Consider the following 20,067-nt stretch of genomic DNA (forward strand, 5'->3'; position numbering starts at 1 on the left):
GTTACAAGCAGACAGTGATTAATAACAGTGAAATGTAACCTTATTAATTTAGTCTTTAAGTTTGGACCTTCAAATCTCCTTCTTCAAATTAATCCTGAATACATTGAAAAGAGTTGCCCAATACCCTCCTCAGTCTCCAATTTCACATGTCCCTATCAAACCAAAAGTGGCTCGACACTTGGCTTTTAGTCAAATTGCTGAGAAGTTAATGGAATAAGAAAGTATTTGGAAGAAATTAATGTTGGGACACCTCAGGCCTAATTCTTCTCTGAAACCAAGATTTCCATTCTGGTTTTAGTATTCACTCATTGTCTTCATTCTCAAGTACCAAAGTAGGCACTTGATAAATATTTGTTAAATCAATGCTTCATTCAATTCTTTATGGAATTTTTCTCTCTTAATGACATCATAAAAGTGGAATCTTTAAAAGATACTTTATAATATGCCAAGAAAGATAAAGCATTTAGTAGTTCTTAAATGACAAGTTCTTATAATTTTAAACAATTTTATTTTCACTAGTTTCAGGGTAAGAAAAAAAGTTCAACTATGTTCACAGTGCCACCAAACAGAGGGGAAACAATGACTTATAACATGCATATTGACACACACATATCAATCCTCTAAAAAATGGTGATCCTTACTCAACATAGAACATAGTCATGCATTTGACTGTTAATATAAAGTATTTTAAGATATTTCAGATGATATCAAACTTCTGGATTTGTCAATGGAATCAACTTCCCAGAAGATATAGTTCTAAGTTTTTACAAATCAACCTGCAAAAAGTGTGTGTAAAAAGGCCCAAATTTACACATCACCTCCTCAAAAAAAAACATCAGATGTAGCACACAAAAATGATGTTTATACTGAATAGGCAAAAGCTGGAAGTACTTCTCTTGAAAACTAGCACAAGATGAGGTTGCCCTCTCTCAACACTCCTGTTCAACATAGGATTGGAAGTTCTGGCCAGAGCAATCAAGCAAGAAAAGGAAATAAAAAGCATCCGAATATAAAGAAAGGAAGTCAAACTACCCCTGTTTGCAGATGACATAATCCCTCTAGAAAACTGCATAGTCTCAGCCAAAAAGTTTATTAAGTTGATAAACAACTTTAGCAAAGTCTCAGGATATAAAATCAATGTGCAAAAATTGCTAGCATTCCTATACACAACAACAGTCAATTTGAGAGCCAAATCAGGAACGAACTCCCATTCACAATGGGAGTTGTGAATAATAGAATAAAATACCTAGGAATACAGCCATCTAGTTAGGTGAAAGATCTCTACAAGAGGAACTACAAACCACTGCTCAAAGAAATCAGAGATGACAATGGAAAACATTCCATGCTCATAAATAGAAAGAATCAATATCATTAAAATGGCCATACTGCCAAAAGCAATCTATAGATTGACCGCTATTCCTAATAAACTACCATTGAGATTCTTCACAGAACTAGAAACAAGTATTTTAAATTTCATATGGAACAAAAAAGAATCCGAATATCTGAGGCAATCCTAAGCAGAAAGAACAAAGCTGGAGGTGTCACGCTATCTGACTTCAAACTATATTACAGGGCTGTGGTAACCAAAACAGCATAGTACTGGTACAAAAACAGACATCTAGACCAATGGTACAGAATAGAGAATCCAGAAGTAAGACTGAACACCTACAACCATCTGATCTTCAACAACCCTGACAAAAACAAGCAATGGGGAAAGGACTCCCTATTCAATAAATTGTGCCCAGATAACTGGCTAGCCATATGCAGAAGATTGAATCTGGACCCCTTCCTTACACCATATTAAAAAAATTAACTCAAGATGGACTAAAGACTTAAATGTAAGACCCAAAACTGTCAAAATCCTGGAAAACAACTAGGCAATACCATTCAGGACATAGATTTCATGACAAAGATGCCAAAAGCAATTGCAATGAAAACAAAAATTGACAAATGGGATCTAATTAAACTAAAGAGTTTCTACACAGCAAAAGAAACTCAAAAGAAACTACCAACAGAGTAAACAGACAACATACAAAATGGGAGAAAATTTTTGCAAACTATGCATCCAACAAAGGTCTAATATCCAGCATCTATAAGGAACATAAACAAATTTACAAGAAAACAACACACAGCCCCATTAAAAAGTGGGCAAAGGACATAAACAGACACTTTTCAAAAGAAGACATCCATGTGGTCAACAATAATACAAAAAAAAGTTCAACATCCCTGATTATTAGAGAAACGCAAATCAAAACCACAATGAGACACCATCTCACACCAGTCAGAATGGCTACTATTAAAAAGTCAAAAAATAACAAATGCTGGTGAGGTACTGGAGAAAAAGGAATGCCTATATACTGTTGGTAGGAGTGTAAATTAGTTCAACCATTGTGGAAGACAGTGCAACAATTCCTCAAAGAACTAAGAATAGAAACACCATTTGACCCAGCAATCCCATTACTGGGTATATACCCAAGGAATATAAATCATCCTATTATAAAGATACATGCACACGTATATCCACTGCAGCACTATTCACAATATCAAAGACTTGGAATTAACAAAAAACCCCATCAATGATAGACTGGATAAGGAAAATGTGGGACATGTATACCATGGAATACTATACAGCCATGAAAAATAATAAGACCATGTCCTTTGCAGGGACATGGATAGAACTAGAGGCCATTGTCCTTAGCAAACTAACACAGGAACAGAAAACCAAATACCACATGTTCTTGCTTATAACTGGGGGCTAAATGATGAGAACACGTGGATACATAGAGAGAAACAACACACACATTGGGGCCTATTGGAGGGTTGAAGGTAGAAGGAGGGAAAGTATCAGGAAAAATAACTAATAGGTACTAGGCTTAATACCTGGGTAACGAAATGATCTGTACAACAAACCCCCCTGAAACAAGTTTATCTATGTAACAAACCTGTACATGTACCCCTGAACTTAAAAGTTTAAAAAATAAAAATAATTTTAAAAATATATATATATTTAAAAATTATGTTTCTGTAAAAAGTAGTAGGAGGGAAGCCACAGAGATGCCACATGGAAATTTGGCCAAACCTGAGGGATACAGAGGCAGTACAGGCTAGTCCAGCAGAAGAGAAAAGACACTAAAGAGAAATGTGAACACCTGTGATGCAGCCCCAGCCCCCTCCTACACAGGGAAAGTTCCAACAGTGGCAGCAAAAAAGTTTGGCCTACCCTTGCATACATGCAACTGCACCCCAGGAAGAATTAAACTGTTTAAAAGATTGAGTAGAGAGAAATAATCAGAGAAAAGTAGAGGTGAATGAGATGGATTTTATAATAATACAAAGCAAAAAGGATGGACATTAGACAGTAAAACAAAGGAACAGATTGAGAGCCCATGAAGTAATGAGAGGTTCTGAGACAGAATTAAGACCAATGAACATTTTGACAAAATGTTGAGATTGAAGATTAAAGAGTTTGTATGATTAAAGATGTCGCTATTTAGACTTTATGTTTAATCACTTAATGATTCTCAGGCTGAGAGGAGAACAATGATGGAAAAATATAAAGGCTTAAGGTTGTTATTTTTAATGTTCAAAAGGATGCTTTTGAAATGTCTCTTCTTTCTCCCATGTATTTAGAAGTAATAACTAATAGAAATGAGAGAATTTTCTAATGGAATGATCACATTGACTGACCTTTGAAATATTCTTAAAAGCTTTCAAAACATTACACAGAGTATAATGATAGAAAACCCTTGTCTATCATTAGCCAGTTAACAGAAACATTTTTATTATTTTAAGTTGCAAATGTCTTTCCAGCCCATCAACGTTTAAATCAGAGTGCAAGATAATTAAAGCAAGTACCATAATAGCATCATCAGACAGACATTCAACGTACACAAAAGAGTCTTAAACAAAAGAGTAAATCATAACTTGTCACTCCCAAAAAAAAATTTTAAGAACTTTGCAATGATACATTTTATTGAATGTTCCACTGGAAGGAAAAACAATGCAAATGGTATCAACAAGTTGAGTTGCTAAAAAACAATGCAAATGGAGTATACAATTGGAGAATCACTGGAAGAAATATTTAAGTATGTCTACTTCTAAGATAACTATAAAACTATAAATATTCAAACAATGGAAAAGACTAACACATGGGGAATACTACACAGTCTACTCACCTTCTTCTCCACTAACCAATTCGCCAAGTTGTTCATCAACACCTGAGCACACCTGGGAGATGATCTCATTCTGAATATCCACGATTGCATCAAAGTTGGCCACATTGAAAACATGGTTCAGTGAAGGTGTGGAGGCAATTTGTTTGAGTTCTTTTGCATCTGCAGCTTTAATGCCTTTGAAACAAAAGGATAAGGACATATTGAAATGGGAAATGTGCCAATTGACTTGGAGGAGTTCTTCGTTTTCTCTGTCTTTCATAACTGAAGACATATTCAAATCATTATTAAGTCATAAGCCAGATTGCTTTGCTTCATAACGAATGTGCAACTGCGCAGATGACAAAAACATTTTGTAATTTGACATAGAGTGGCCAGCCAAAGAGGAAAACAAATGGTTAGTTAAACAGAGTGGGCTTTCATCCCAACCATACCATCATATATCTTTGCCATCTGTAAAGATAATACTTTTTTCTTCCAGAGTCCTGAATAAGCTGGAGCCCTCTGAATTCTTCAAGTATTACATAATATAGGAAACACATAAAAAACACTTAATGATAATACAAGGAGGATCTTTATTAGAATCATTGGTCCAGCATTCTTTGAAAAGTAGAGAGCTGGCAAAGAATGTGAATACCACCTTCCTAAATACATATGCTAAGGGAGTTATATAAGGGAAATAGATAAGCAGAATTTTTACTTAAAGACAATTTAAGTCTTTAATATTACACTATAAAAATGCAGTAAACACTTCTAATAGCATCCTTCCTTAAGGAAACAATATTTCATCTCCCTAAACATTAAGCATACTGCAGGAGTTGTAAAATGGGAATAATTAACTGAACTTAACCTACCCAAGGAGAAAACTTCAACTCCAACATTACGAAGCTCTCTTGCTGGAATTTCCACTTCATCCTGGGATTTTCCATCCGTAATGATAATTGCCACTTTAGGAAAGCCAACTCTTGCCCCAGCAGATTCCGTGAAAGTATTTTTAACTAAATAATCAATGGCATCCCCTAAAGGGAAAAGAAACATGTTCATTTACTCTGTACTACACAATTTTTCCAAAGTCAAAAACTATGCGAATAATGTCAAAAATATTTAATATGTAATAGGCAATGCGTCATTTCTTTCTGAAACAGACATTTCATTTATTTTTAACTTTAAAGAAATCTGTAGAACATACCTGTCATTGTGTTGCCACCTTTATATGGAATTTTTTTTATTGCAGCAAGAAGCTCATCCCTTTGGTAGTACTGATTTAAGTTAAATTCAGTCCTGGTATCAGAGCTGTACTGAACAACTCCAACTCTTGTCTTCTCTTCCCCAATATCAAAAGCAGACACAAGAGCAGCAATAAAGTCTAAAATGTACTTGAAATTATTTCTTCCCACACTCCAAGAGCCATCCACAAGGAAAACCAGATCAGTCCAGGCACTGACAGAGCATTCTGTAATACATTTGATATCTTTTTAAATGATGCTTTATTAAATCAGCTCATCAATACACGCTAACATTGCAAGAATGTCAGCTCCTTAAATCATTCTGTTCATTAGAACATATTCACCGATTGTTCTTCACCCACATGCACAAACGAATATACAGTTTTACTAACAACACATAGAAGCATTTTCAATGCCTTTATCAAGATGAATTCATGGAACTAGATGTCTTTAAATTGCTATATAAGACATTATACAAAAAGAGACAAACAGATCTATAACCTGCTCTCCAGGGGCATAAAGTCCAAGTATTCGTGCTATCAACCTATCCATTTTTATAAACTATACCCTCACTCTTCTTTACAAGTCCAAATTTTATAAAACATTTAGGAGTCACACAAAAGAAATACAAGCAAAGGGTTTTTATTCCTTGGTATTTATCAACAAATAAATACAAAATAATTGCTGCACCATTCAAGGAAGTGCAGTTGAGTTGAAGACCTAATTTGTTAATATTCTATTGCACTTTTCAATATAATTATCTAAAGTTTGTATTAGGGTTAGTCTAGAGGGCTAAGGGAGCCTAACAGAAGTAAAAACAAGCATAAAATTATGCAAAATAGCCAAAATATCTAGTCCTAATTATCAATATATTTAAATTCGACAATTAAAACCTACTTTTAGTGAACAAAGAGGGTAAACAATTATTTTTATTCAAAAGTTAAAAATCCATGTGGTATTCTGAAATTATCAGAATACAATGATCAGCTTTTATAACTGAATATGTTATCTTTCCTTCTTTCTATGGTAGAGGTCAAGTTGGTTTTATGAAAATCTGTATTTGTAATGCAATACCAAGTGAATTTTCTGAAGATGACTTTGTCCTTGCAGTCAGTTGGTAGGTAATAAAAGAAGTATTTGGCTAGGAAGAGAAGGAGAGGGTGCTGGAAAATTTTGCAAGCCAAATACAAGTTGTATTCTTAAATAAGTTTTGCACACTATTTAATAGGTCAGTTCAAGCCTATTAAAAAGTCAATACTTGGCATAATACTTCAATTTAAAATCAGTACTAATTGTTAAAAATATTAGCATCTGAAATAATGATAAACAGTGGTCTGGAGGGAATATTTCCAGATAAAGAGACCTTTATGTTTATAATCTTTTTATTGCCATTCTAGGTCATAAATCCAAGTTTTAGAAGGTGACAAAATTAGAAGCCCAAGAAACCCCTTAAGGATCTATCCCCATAAGTCAGACAAAGCAATATAAGACAAAAGGAGGCTAATAACTGCAAGATCTAGACTAAATAAAATTGCTTTCATCTGATTACAAATGCACCAATTTATAAGAGGTGTGTTATAGAGACTCTGAAAAAGGTTACAACTTTTTCAACTAAGGCCATGTAAATAACCTAGAGAGGAGCATAACATACACATAGACTTAGAAAAGTATTTTCATGACAATTGTATTGCTTTGAACACTAGCTGAGGGCATCTCTCTCATGTTCCAGCCTTGTATTTCTCATATATTCCTAAGTACCACCTACTGCTATCAGTTTGTCTTTGAGAAACGAGCTGAGTCCTGAAATATGCTTTGTTTTCACCTATTGCCAAAATCCTGCAGGAAAGGTTGAACACACACAATTTCAAACTCTCCCACTGAAAAGAATATCTAGTAAATAGAATGAAAAATTGGCTAGAATGTCAGAACTTAGGTTATAATGGCTTAGTTATACATTATTCTTATATTGTCTGTGCTCCTTCTAGATAAAGCTTATAGAAATTAATACAGGAATAAGATCAATCTATGTATATAACTGGAACATTTGTTCTATCCTACATTTATTACTTCCATGAATCTAAGCAAAAATAGTACGAGAAACACTCACTTTGTATCTCGGTTTTTCCAGGTTTCTTCTCCACTGGCTTTGTCGAACTACCTGTTTGAACTAAGTTAAAACTTTATTATTACAAAAGGAAATGAACCCAAGCAGACATTCTCGTTAAAATAGAATAAATATATTATGTTAGTTTTTGCTATTGTCTCTTAAAAGTATGGCCCTGCCCAGCTGGTCAGAGAATACTGCCAGATAATCATTCCCTTGCAAGTAAGTTATTTTAGTGATATCTTTGAGATATTTCAAAAAGATATTCACATTGTTGTCCAGCAAAGTTTAACATTTTTAATGGTCTTCATTTATAACATTCCTGCTGTTTCCAGAGACCAGAGTTATAAATCAGGAATGAATTATTCATGTCCACTAATAACTAGGATAACAGAAAAAATAGTTAGTACTGGTATAAATTAACTCTGTATCACAAGAGATTAAATCTGAAGTAGGAAAACCTTTCTGCAAAATAAAAAGGACACAAGTATTTTAATTTATATGTATGCTTACTTGTTAGTTGTCCTATAACTGGTACACTTTCTTCTACTTCATCATATGAAGTTATTGTCACCACATACTCTGTTTCAGGTACAAGTTCTGACAATAAAGTTTCAGTGGTGCTAGCTGCAAGGGTAAATTCTTTAGTAGGCCCATCTGGAAATATAAAAAGGAAAAATATGAATGCAAGAAAACATTTTTCACATATAACACAACACAATATACTGTAATTCCCAGAAGTACTCAAAATCTGAAAAATTCAATATATACATTTTTTTCAGGACACTCAAACATTATTTTTTTACTGCCTTCCAAAACTAAAATTTTGAATTTTAGAAATTTAATAAATGGACTGGTATTTCTTTTGTTACAATCATATTTAATACTTGTTTGAGAATTCAAGACTTTTCTAGTTTAAAGGTATACCAGAATATCAAACTAAAAATCTATCATTGGTTTTGGAGACTAATGGGAGATAACAGTTTTATAAATGCAAAGAAAAAGAATTTAATTTTAAATTATGCATTGGAAGACAGCAGAGAGAGAGAAATAAGAAATGAAAATAAACTCAAGGAAAACAAACCCCAGAGGTTAAGACCAATCTCTAGCAGGAAATCTGTGTAGAAGCAGTGCATATTCCATTCTCAAATGGCCACATGCCTTAATGGGTAACATTGACCTCTGCATTGACTTAAGCAGGTATCAAATATTTCAAGATCCAGTATACTAGGTGTTTACTTATATTTTGGCAATTATGTACTCCCTTCTAGATTCTGTTAATTCTCAATTCAATTAGGAAACATGGTGGTTCCTGGGAATGACGTGCCTGAAGATATTTTTAATTATATTGTTTTCGTCAAAATATAAATAATTAGAAAAGATAACAGGTGCAATAGACCACTGAAAAATGCTCTTGGTTTGCAGGTGGAGTATGCAAAACCAACCAAGATCCCCAGAGGACATCAAGACACTCAGACTCTGCCAGGTTGGGTAGTCCCAGTGCCAGTTTTGGAATTACTGGGTGTCAGTTATTCCCAACACCTGGAAACTGGATGGACCCTGTTAGAACTGATTTTCTGCTTTGGAATGAACAAGGTAACTGCAAATATATTTGGGGAGAAAGATTCAAAGAGAAAAAAGTAAATTTTTGACTCCTTTTTAAGTTTTTAAATCATCTTTTTTAAAAAAGCTATATTTCCTGGTAAATCGACATGTAAAATCATTAATATTTTTAAAGGCTAAAAGATAAATAAACACAGTTCTAGTAATAATCTGTATTGACATCTTCCATCTCTACTGTCAGCCAGTCAAGACTTCTTCTTACCATTTAGCCAATGTTAGTAGAAATGGTCATTTTCTCATTCCATTTTAGAACTAAAAATTAATCAATAGAGTTTGGTTCTCCACATTTTGGCAACATTATTAACACTAAAGACAATGCTTGAGAACAAGCAAAACAAGTTTTGTTTTCCAAGGATTCAGCCTAGTGTCTACAGAATCCACCTAGCCAAAGTAAATTTTTATCTGTCATCATGGTTGTTTACCATTATCACAGAATGATGTTTCCTGGATACTGAAATGTGTAGGACACTGGGTAAGATGTAACAACTTACTTCATCAGCTGATACTTTAAATGCTGAAAAGATTAAGTAATTCAAGAAGAATGCCAAGGAACAAGGATTTGATTTTATAAGATCAAAGATTACTAACAATATTTTGATCAGGTAAAAATAGAGTAACATTTTAATAAGAACAGCCTACCACAGCAAAGCATGTTATACTCAATAACATTAAAATATAATAGTGGATACTAGGCTGGAAATCTGAAACCTGAGTTCAGCAAATGTCTGGTGACATGGATCAAATCCCTCAGGCTTCCTAAAGCTCAGCTTCTTCATGATGAAATGGGAGAAGAGGTGGAGATTGAATTATATCATCTTGATGCTTCTGTCCTAAAACTCCAGTCTCAAAACTTACCTGTTGTAGGGTCCACCGTTATTCTGTAACCCACAATTGGATCAACTGGTTTTGCCCATGACATATGAACAGTATTTTCATCTATAATTTTAAAATTCAAGTCTGAAGGTGGGTCAACTGCAAAAGAGAGAGTTTATATTATTAAGGTTTTCAATGTCACAAAATGGTCAATTTAATTAACAAAGAATTGTGTTAAGCAAAGCTTTCTAAAATTGTCTTTGCATAAATTTGTTTCCAACAAATATAAAAGATATGTTGTTGGATAAGAATAAAACTAAAAGCTGACAAAACATCAGAGAGTATACATATTACAGAAGACAGCACAAAACACTTTTGATTCTTGAGTTGCTAGGTCATTCAAGAATGGCCAGCAAAATCAAGCATAATAGAAACATATTTGGATACAAGTACATACAAGTACAATGAAATCACATATAATAACCACATATGCAAACAATTCACATAACAATTAAAGGAATTTCGATACATGCTGAGTGCATTTTGAACAAGCATGCTAAATCACAACCTGCTTACAACCAGAGAAGTTAATTCAAAACATTGACATAATACGTTTTTTCCCATAATATGGACAAGAATCAATGATGATTTTGGTTCATTCTCTGCATTATTTGCCTTGTAATTATTCATTGTTATTTGATAAATCTCAATATGTAGCAGAGATGAAAAATGTATTTTAATGAAAATGAGGAATCATGGGAAACAGTTATATCTGACAAGGAAATATACATTTAAATGTATATTCATATTCATAGGCAAGTATTCAAAAATAAGTGATGTTAATAATTTGTAGGTATATAAATAGTGATATTCAAAAGTTTATAAAACTAATATTCTGCCTGTTTACACCAGCTTGCTGAATGTTCCAGGGTGTAAACCAACACTATTATTTCCTTTGCAGCAGGTATACTCCATACTAGAAAGGGCATTTTAGATTAAAATGCCAGTATGGTCCTTTACAAAACAATGGTTAATTATGAAAAGACAACATCAATGTATATTTATGGACATTTATTTACAGAACTTAAAGAAAACAGTGAAGAAGGATCAGTGATCTGAAGACATGACTGCGCATAAAAACTTGGAAAAGTCAATGACAGGAATAACTGAAAAGTACAGAAAGAAATAGTTTACATACAAAACTGTACAGTATCATGCATGTGTCAATGAAATGTTGACTTGTTTTTAGTTTCCCACAATGAACAAAAGCCTCCATGTACAGTAGTCATTACACAAAGACGTTTCCTAAATATTTTATAATGATATTCTCTCTACAATGTTCATGCCTCATCATGCAGCATTGTACTGACTCACTGTCAGTGCATGGTTGATGAATTAAAAAGTATTACTCTTGAAACAGGTCAACGAATTAAGATGACTTTCAGCCACACTCTTCTTAAAATGTTTTAGTCTGAAAGTATTCCTTGTGAGTCAGAATTTTTGCATCTGTTTTGAGAGATTACAATTTCCTTTTAGGTTTTTCCAAAGGTCAATTAAAATACACTAGTAGCCTTGAGACATGAGTCACAGAATTTAACTGGGGTTAAAGATTTATGTAATATTAATAACATGTTTTAATGGAAATAATTAAGCAAACATTTGCTTTAGTGGACTGCTGCCTCCCAACTATAGGAAATGGCTTTTTATTTTTATTGGATACACTAGTATTGGAATGAATGTTATATTCTTACTATCCATACACAGGCAGTGAGATTAGACTATTAATCTACATGCATAGTTTAATTACTCAACATTCTTCGGTCTTTAATCATATTTTGAGGTTTAGCTGTACTCATCACTTAGTATAGCATGCATGCAACAGATGTTAATAGGACAACGGACATTAAGAATATCATTATAAAATATTGTTCCAATAGCAATGGCTCAGGACAAATTTAATGCAAAGGCAGACACAACTGGCCTGAGCATGCTTTTAAAAAAAATCAGTACATGGAAAAACAGTACCACCAACCTTGGAAGGAAAATGACCTGAAGCAGCGGACACTAGGTTAAAACTGCTGAAGGGCAGCAGCGGCCCCCCTTGTTGATATCCAAATGACCAGGATTCCAGATAAACTGAAAAATTGACTGTGGGGAAAAGTCTTTAACATTTCAGAGGATCTTGAGGTGTTCATAGAAACTGCGGTATGTGGGAATCAAAGTAGGAAAGAATGGCCAACCCGCATGGGTACAACAGAGAGCCTGCTTCACTTTTCTTCTGGCCAATTTTATTGCATATACAGCTTTTCAGGCTTGCCATTCTATTTGTACATTTGTTTGTTTTGTTTCATGAAAAAATAATAATAAAGCAGATGTGAGTGTATGACCCATGTTAACATAAATCAATGCTAAAAAATGTACGTTATTAATTTTGAAATATCTTCTTTTACATAAAAATAATTCATAAACACCATCACATATCACAGAATCTAAGTGTTCCCTAAGACAATGCTGATAATGCTGATGCTGGAAATTTTCTGGGTTTTTTTGTTTGTTTGTTTTTGTTTGTTTGTTTGTTTGTTTTGAGACGGGGTTTTGCTCTTGTTGCCCAGACTGGAGGAGTGCAGTGGTACAACCTTGGCTCACCACACCCTCAGCCTCCCGGGTTCAAGCGATTCTCCTGCCTCAGCCTCCTGAGTAGCTGGGATTACAGGCGAGCTCTACCATGTCTGGCTAATTTTGTATTTTTACTAGAGATGGGGTTTCTCCATGTTGGTCAGGCTGCTCTTGAAGTCTCGACCTCAGGTAATCCGCCCGCCTTAGCCTCCCACAGTGCTGGGATTATAGGCATGAGCCACCATTCCCAGCCCAGAAATTTTCAATTATGTACTAGCTGCATATGGATTATAATTACAAAGAGCCATAGATGCATAGGATGAGAATCCGAACCAAGAGAAACAGAATGAAAATTATAAATAAATAACAATCTTACATATATTCATAAAACCTGAATACTGATAGTGAAGAGACTAAAATTTTAAGTATTTTTACTCTCATAGTTTAATTTCATATTTACAAAATAATGTTTTTTGTTATCAAAATACTATGCTACAAAAGGCTCATTCTGATGAGATTCTTGTTACATAAACTTTTGCTACATAAATCCTGTTACATAAACAGGATTTAGGACACTTTGGGAATGATAATAATAGCTGACACTGACTGTCCTCTATAACAGGCAGAGAGCTGGTTACTGTGTTGCCGCTTTTTTCCTTGTAAGAACCCAGTGATGGGCCTTATTATCCCTGCTTTACAGATAAATCAGTGAAATTCAGAGAGATAACACAGCCAATAGGCAACAACACTTGGATTCCATGGTCTGACTACAAAAACATACAGTTTTCTACTGTACTAGATTAGATGCAAAGTAGAAGAAATATTTCCATCAAAAATTAACTTTAGAAAACAATATTTATAAGTAGTTGCTTTTAAACCATTTATGCCTGAGGTTGCAATTTTTTGAATTTTTGTAATCAGACCTTGGCAATGACCTTGAGCAGTAGGATATAAATAACTCCCACATGCTTAGCATTCCAATAATGGAACACTAGACATAAATGGGTTTAATATATACATATTTTTAATATATACATATATTTGTAAATATAAACATATTTATATGGAGCTGATTTATATATATACATGAATAATTATATGTGTATATATTATACATATTATGTATTATTAGACATATATACATAAATATGTGGTATTCAGTTATCTCCAATTCAGATATAGATGGAATTTGGTATATTAACTTTATACACTTGTTCAAGCATTTAAAACTAAAGTGTCCATCTTGATATATAACTTTTTGAAACATTTTTAATAGGGCACCCAAAAAGGGGCTATGTCTAAGAAATTACCAGCCACTGCAGAGATGAATGAAGAGAAGGATGGATAGACAGGTGGGAAAATGGATGAGCGGGAGTAGAGGAGTCTAATAAGTATTGGTAAGTATATACAATGTGCTATAGATAAATCAAAGCTAATAATACACTACTAAAATATCTTGATGAACTAGTAAGATCTTTAGTTTGATATCTGTGATAACAATACTGCAAAGGATACTACCTTAATAGTAGAAACCTTGACAAGTGTGCAATATGTGATGAGTTAACCATATTCTATAGGCATTAATTTATGTTTGCCAAGCAAAGTCAGTATAAATTTAATGATCTTTGCCATGATATAGAAATTCATTTCATTTGAGTTTTCAAGGTACCATAAATAATCAGTTGAAAAGATAATGTTTTAGAATAAGCTACAGATTATTTTATACACATTATAAAATGTGTCCTCTCATTAAACTTTCTGGAACAACCAGTTGTTAAGCACAAAGAAAGCACAGTGTGACCAAACCAGCACTAACCTAGGACTAGAAGACTGGGGTCTTGTCTGTTTTTCATATCTAAGTAGGTGCATTAGTTGACCAAGTGATTCAGCCTCTCTGGGCCTCATTTTCTCATTTGGAAAATGAGAGTAGAATAGATGATCTCTATGTTAGCCTCTAGTTTGAAATTTCTGTTATAACACAAATTAGACATAGGATTATAGAAATATATACAAAGTAGTCTCTTAACCTAGACACAAGACAAAGCTATAGCCACAACTCACAGATGAATTGATAATATTCAATTGTTTATTATATATTATAAACTATAAATCAGACTAACCAAAATTAACACTCTGTTTTTCACAAAACCTGTGTTCATCTCTAATCCTAGATTAATTAGAAAAGTGTCCAACTCTCAGGGAATACTGGCCATTAACCTTTAAATGCAAAGTGTTAAATTTTCTACAGGATAATTAACACACTGTATGATACATGAACCAAAAATAATTCATACATTCTAGGCCACTCAGATATGGCTGATAAAGTCTATGCAGTGATACAGTTGATAAAGTCTATACAGTGGCTAAAAATTATAAATACTGAAGTGAAAAAAATCATTTCCACTCTTATTTCTGGACAAGATAACATAGTATGAAAAATATAGCTCCTAATACAAATAAGCAGAAGAAAAACAAAACAAAAATATTACCACTATAAAAAGGAAGAAATGCAAAAAGTGAATGCCAAAACATTTTAATTAATGTTTTCAAAAAGGTATTGGGTTTTTAATATACAAAACATTAAGGTCATAGAAAATGGTGATAAAATAGTATGAATATAAGAGTGCAAGTGTGAGTCATGAAAGGAAAAGAAACGTAACTGTGGCTACTTTAGGATTCAGATTGAAATGGCATGGTACCAAACAGAGTCCCAAGTTGAAATTTTGAAATGCCCCCAACAGAAATATTTCAAAGAAATTCTGGTCCCAACCCAGTGTCCCCAGAAAGGCTTTGGCCACAAATTTTGTTAGCCCTTCAAAGGCTCCTAGCACCACTTAGGAGTCAACACTAGAGCTGTGCTGTCCAACACGGGAGCAACCAGACATGTGTGGCTATCAAGCTCTTGAAATGTGGCCAGTACAAAATAAACAGTGCTGCCTGTAATCCCAGACTTTGGGAGGCTGAGGCAGGTGGATCGATTGAGGCCAGAGGTTCAAGACCAGCCTGGCCAACATGGTGAAACCCCATCTCTACTAAAAATACAAAAATTAGTCAAGCATGGTGGCAAACCCCTGTAGTACCAGCTACTCAGGCGGTTAAGGCGTGGGAATCACTTGAACCCAGGAGGCAAAGTCTGCAGTGAGCCGAGATCAAGCCACTACACTCCAGCCTGGGCAACAGAGCGAGACTCTGTTTCAGGAAAAATAAAAATAATTTAAAGAATAAACTGCACTGCAAGTATAAAATACACACCCAATTGTCAAAGACATAGTACAAAAAAAGTCAAATATCTCACTAATAATTTTCATATGGGCTCCATGATGAAATAATTTAGGTTAAATAAAATACATTATAAAACTTAATTTATCCTGTTTCTTTTTCCATTTTGAATGTGGCTACCAGAAAAAAAAAATGTAGGTTACATATGTGGCTTATATTTGTGGCTCATACCATATTTCTATTTGACCATGCCAAACTAGAGAATAAGGTCAAAAAATGAATCCTATTAAAATATAATTATTAAATACTAACTTAAGGAGATGGGATACAAGAAAAGACACAATTTAAGAAAGCAAAAAAAGAGCTGTACCATATGGAAATAAATACAAATTTAAAAGATAAAATATAATATGGGAATAATCAGAAATGTAGATAGTAAGCTGTTCTTTTTAACTGCACTTTGCTAACCAGCCAATATCTAATTCCGAATCAATTTTTTCCACTTACATCATTTCCAGCCTAATTCTTTTTCTAAGAATTCTCAACTCTTTCTGATTTTCAAATAACTATTTTCTTAATGAGCAATAAATGGGCCACTTCAGTGAATTATCTAAAAATATCTGTAGTAGGGCCTCCAGAAGTTCCTCAAATAAAATTCCTTCCTAACAACGACATAGAAAGGAACATTAAAAGCAACCTCATCTTAATATTACTTCACAGAGGTCACTCTGAAAAGACTCTACATTCATAAAATATTTATCAGCTAAGAAAAGTCAGCACCTTTCTGTCACTTTACTAAACATGCCATACATTTTGGAAATACTCTGCTTCCCCTAATCTATTTTTTTTAACCTGTAGTCTCGAAGTAGAAAATCAAACACTATAGAAACCTTGAAAACCTCGGCATAATCATGCAAACAACTTTACTTTCTCACAGCCTCTAAAAAAGCACAACTCAACCCAGAACTTCCACAGCTGTCACTTGCAGAAGTGTTTTTTTTTTTCCTCCCTTAACTTCATCAAGGGTATTTCTTTATTGAAAAAAAAAAAAGATATCTTTCATGACATTACCCCATTTACCTTGCAGAATAAGAAAACTAATTTTTCAGGTCTCCAATGACAACTGAGGGACCACAGAAGTCGCCATGGGGTTGACATATAGACCTGGCTTGTTTAATGAACACTGAGAAATTAAGACATCAAGCGCATACAACCAACATAATTGGGTGGGACATCTAACAAAAGCCCTCCACTTCCTAGAGGAGGAACCACAGGGCGCCGTTTTGGAAACCCATCTCAGAGAGCCCCACCGCCTCCGCGGGGAGGTCAGACGCACCGGGCTTTCCCAGAGGGAGGCAGAAGGGAGCAAGGGCAGGACACTGGAGGTGGTGCCCAGCAACTCCGGTGCGCGCTCGCTTCCCAGGCTGGAAACCTTGGCCCAGGCTCAACGTGTCTGAGCTGGGCCAGTCCAGGCCACGCGCCTTGGAGCCCTGCGAACCAAACAGGGACAGCCGCGACCCTAGGTCAGGCGAACACCCCGAGTGCCGGATCTCCGCTTGCCAGCCATCATCCCCTAGGGTGCTTGGCTGCTGGCTCATCTGCCCGCACCATCCGCCCCGCCGACTGAGCTCCCCACAAAGCACACAGAGGCGCAGAGCCAGCGCTGTTGGAGTCTTTTATTGTGTTCTGTCACCGAGGTCGCAGCCCCGAGCCAGGTGGTTCGTTACTAGCCAAGCGAGCGAGTGCGCCCGCTCTTCGGGGCTCCTGGGTGCCACCCGGAGGTGTCCTGTTGGTTGAGATGATTAGAGCCATCGCCCCCTCTCGGGTGGCTGGTCCTCTCATTAGGCAGCAATGCAGGTGGCAGTGTGGACAGCACACCGCAGAGACAAGCTCAAGAAGACCACACAGCACTGTATGGAATGCATTAAGCAGAATACAAAAGAGCTGGACCTGAGAGCTGGGAAATGGACAAACCTCAGGAGAAAGGGGCGTTTCTCTGGAGGAGAGAAACCACCAGAGAGAGCACGAAGCGCAGGGAAAACAGAGCAAGCAATAGAAGCAAGAAAGATGTGTTTTTTCCTTTCTCGAATTTTGCATTGTCACTCGGAGAAGGGGAAGGGAGCCTTTTACCTTCTGCCTCAATGGAAGACAGGAGCAGGGCCGCGCCCAGGGCGGCAAGCACTGGGGGAAGCCTGGTCCGCATCCTCGGCCTCCGAGCTTACAGCGGCATGAAGAGCTCTGCGGGAGGAAGCAGTAACCGCATCAGAACTGGGTCTGGGCAGGCCTTGAACCAGGTTAGAACTGGAGCCTGGACCTAGTCCAGAACCCGACCAGATCTGCCTTAATAACCACAGGGCCTACTCCAGCACATAATGGGCCTATTGTGAAGCAGTGGAAGTCAAGTTCGTCTACAGAAGTTTAATCATGGCCCTAGGAGGAAGTTCAAGTTTAAAAAGGGTCCTGTTCTCCTGGAGACTGGTCCTGCTTAGCATCCCGGGTGAAGGCCTTACCAGCCCCCACATGATTTCATCCTGCCTGGGTAATGGCTAATTCAGAGGTCATTTTATCCTTCACTCAACTAAATATCTCTTCCAGCTGGGGATTTTATTTGGCTGCTTTTTCCTAGCTGCTGAACTTTTTAGGTAACTGTATTTTAGTGGTCTCAGGGTAATTTGGAAAAGTATAATAAACCTTTTTAATTCTCTTTTTTCTTCATGTTGTTCTGCTTTCAAATATGCAGCTCTTTAAGATCTGAAATGGATTATACAGAAAAATGTAAGGCCCAGCTGAAACCTGACCCTCCTGCTAACTGTGTTGTTTTCACATCTGATAAATCCTTTACCTGAGATGAGGGAAAAACAACTCCAAAATACATAATAACAAAAAAGGCAGCAAAATGGAAGAAGCAAGACACTTTTGTCTGTTTTTCCAAGGTGTTTTTAAATAAAAATTATCAATAATAATCTTTGTATTTAACTGTTTGTTTAAGCTGGAAGATTATAAGTATATATGCCCCAGAGGAGAATATGTTCTGTTCTGATTTTTTCTAATTTTGTAATTACATTATTAATTCCTTAAAGACAAAGAATCTTATTCATCTTTGTGGTTCCCCAGGACACAGTAGGTACTTAACCCATGTCTACAGAATGGAATCTCCTAAAATAGTCTAAGGTTCAACCCAAAGACAAAAGCTACTAGCAAGGAACTGAACTGGGAAGCTGCCAGTGGCAAAACATAAAAAGAGTTGAGGCTGAGGTACATAAATTATTGTAAACCAACAGCCTAGGCCTCAGGAAAAATGGAGGGGGATAGGAGACTGTCCTGCAGTGGGAATACAAAAATGAGCCAAAGGTCGAGGCCTCTTTGAGAAAAGAAACTGACAATCTCCAACGATGACTTTCCAAATTATTGGCACAAAGCACGAGGGCAGCTTTCCTCAGCCTGTGTGTAAATTGCATTTTAAATGTCTGATGAGCAGGCGTGCCAAATTGCCTAGAGCTCCTTTTTATGAAGCCAAGATTAAAATTTTGGCACTGCCCTAGGTATCTAAGGGGTCTAGCAATTTCTTTCTTCCTAATTAACAACTGTTTGACATTTCTAACCCTCTTCGACATCAGTGAAAAGCAAGAGGTGAGACTGGGCCATTGTTCCAATCTTCTGGCCTTAACTTTGGTATAATAATTTCCAACTCAGTTGGCAGTCGTGATTGCGAAAAGTTAAAGGCGAACAATCGACCCACCGAAAAGCTGTGAGCAGATTTTTTTTTTAACAGCTGAACTCGACAAAAATCTGAGTAGAAACACTTTTGCTGGGTCTCGATCGCCTCCTATCGGTTTCCCGACTTAGCGGCAAGAATGAATCATCTCGCGCCGGGATACCGAAACGCAGTTAGAGCTCAACCAGCCAGCCAAGCATCTCGTCCGTATGTTTTAAAAAAGAAAATGCTTTCTCTCCTTTTTAGCCAAAACATTCATTTCAATGCTTAGCAACAATTCATTGAGCATTCTCAGACATAAATATCTGAAAGCGGCCGCCCCTCCGTGGCAGCGAGGATTCCCTCACTTCACCGTCATGAATAAAAATGAGTCCATTGGGGTGGGAGTTGGGGCTAAGTGGACTCGCCCCTTCTGCCAACTCGTCCCCTCCCAATTCCCCGCTGGAAGAACCCAATTCCTTAACTCCCGCGTCAAGTTAAAAAGAAAATCTCTCTCACACACACACACACACCGCTGCGCGTCGCCTACCTCCTCTCCCACCCACCACCACCTTGGCATTAGCCAAAGTGGAGCTTAGC

At 36.0% G+C, this 20,067-nt stretch overlaps 1 protein-coding gene across 3 annotated transcripts in view; it reads right to left on the minus strand.

The window, feature by feature from the left end:
- COL12A1 (collagen type XII alpha 1 chain) overlaps positions 1-20,067 on the minus strand; it is a 1,021,934-nt gene that overhangs the window by 106,797 nt on the left and 895,070 nt on the right. For 2 of the 3 annotated variants that reach the window (XM_050786415.1, XM_050786416.1), the window contains 7 exons: positions 17,904-18,011; positions 9,981-10,097; positions 8,016-8,159; positions 7,506-7,565; positions 5,362-5,625; positions 5,027-5,191; positions 4,176-4,349 (listed from right to left, as the gene is read on the minus strand). In XM_050786415.1, the coding sequence (XP_050642372.1) occupies positions 4,176-4,349; positions 5,027-5,191; positions 5,362-5,625; positions 7,506-7,565; positions 8,016-8,159; positions 9,981-10,097; positions 17,904-17,976 (997 nt within the window). In that variant the 5' untranslated portion in view covers positions 17,977-18,011. The remainder of the gene's footprint in view (positions 1-4,175; positions 4,350-5,026; positions 5,192-5,361; positions 5,626-7,505; positions 7,566-8,015; positions 8,160-9,980; positions 10,098-17,903; positions 18,012-20,067) is intronic. The other variant, XM_050786417.1, reaches the window with a different exon arrangement.

This window comes from Macaca thibetana, chromosome 4 (assembly GCF_024542745.1).
Source record: "Macaca thibetana thibetana isolate TM-01 chromosome 4, ASM2454274v1, whole genome shotgun sequence".
NCBI lineage: Eukaryota > Metazoa > Chordata > Mammalia > Primates > Cercopithecidae > Macaca > Macaca thibetana.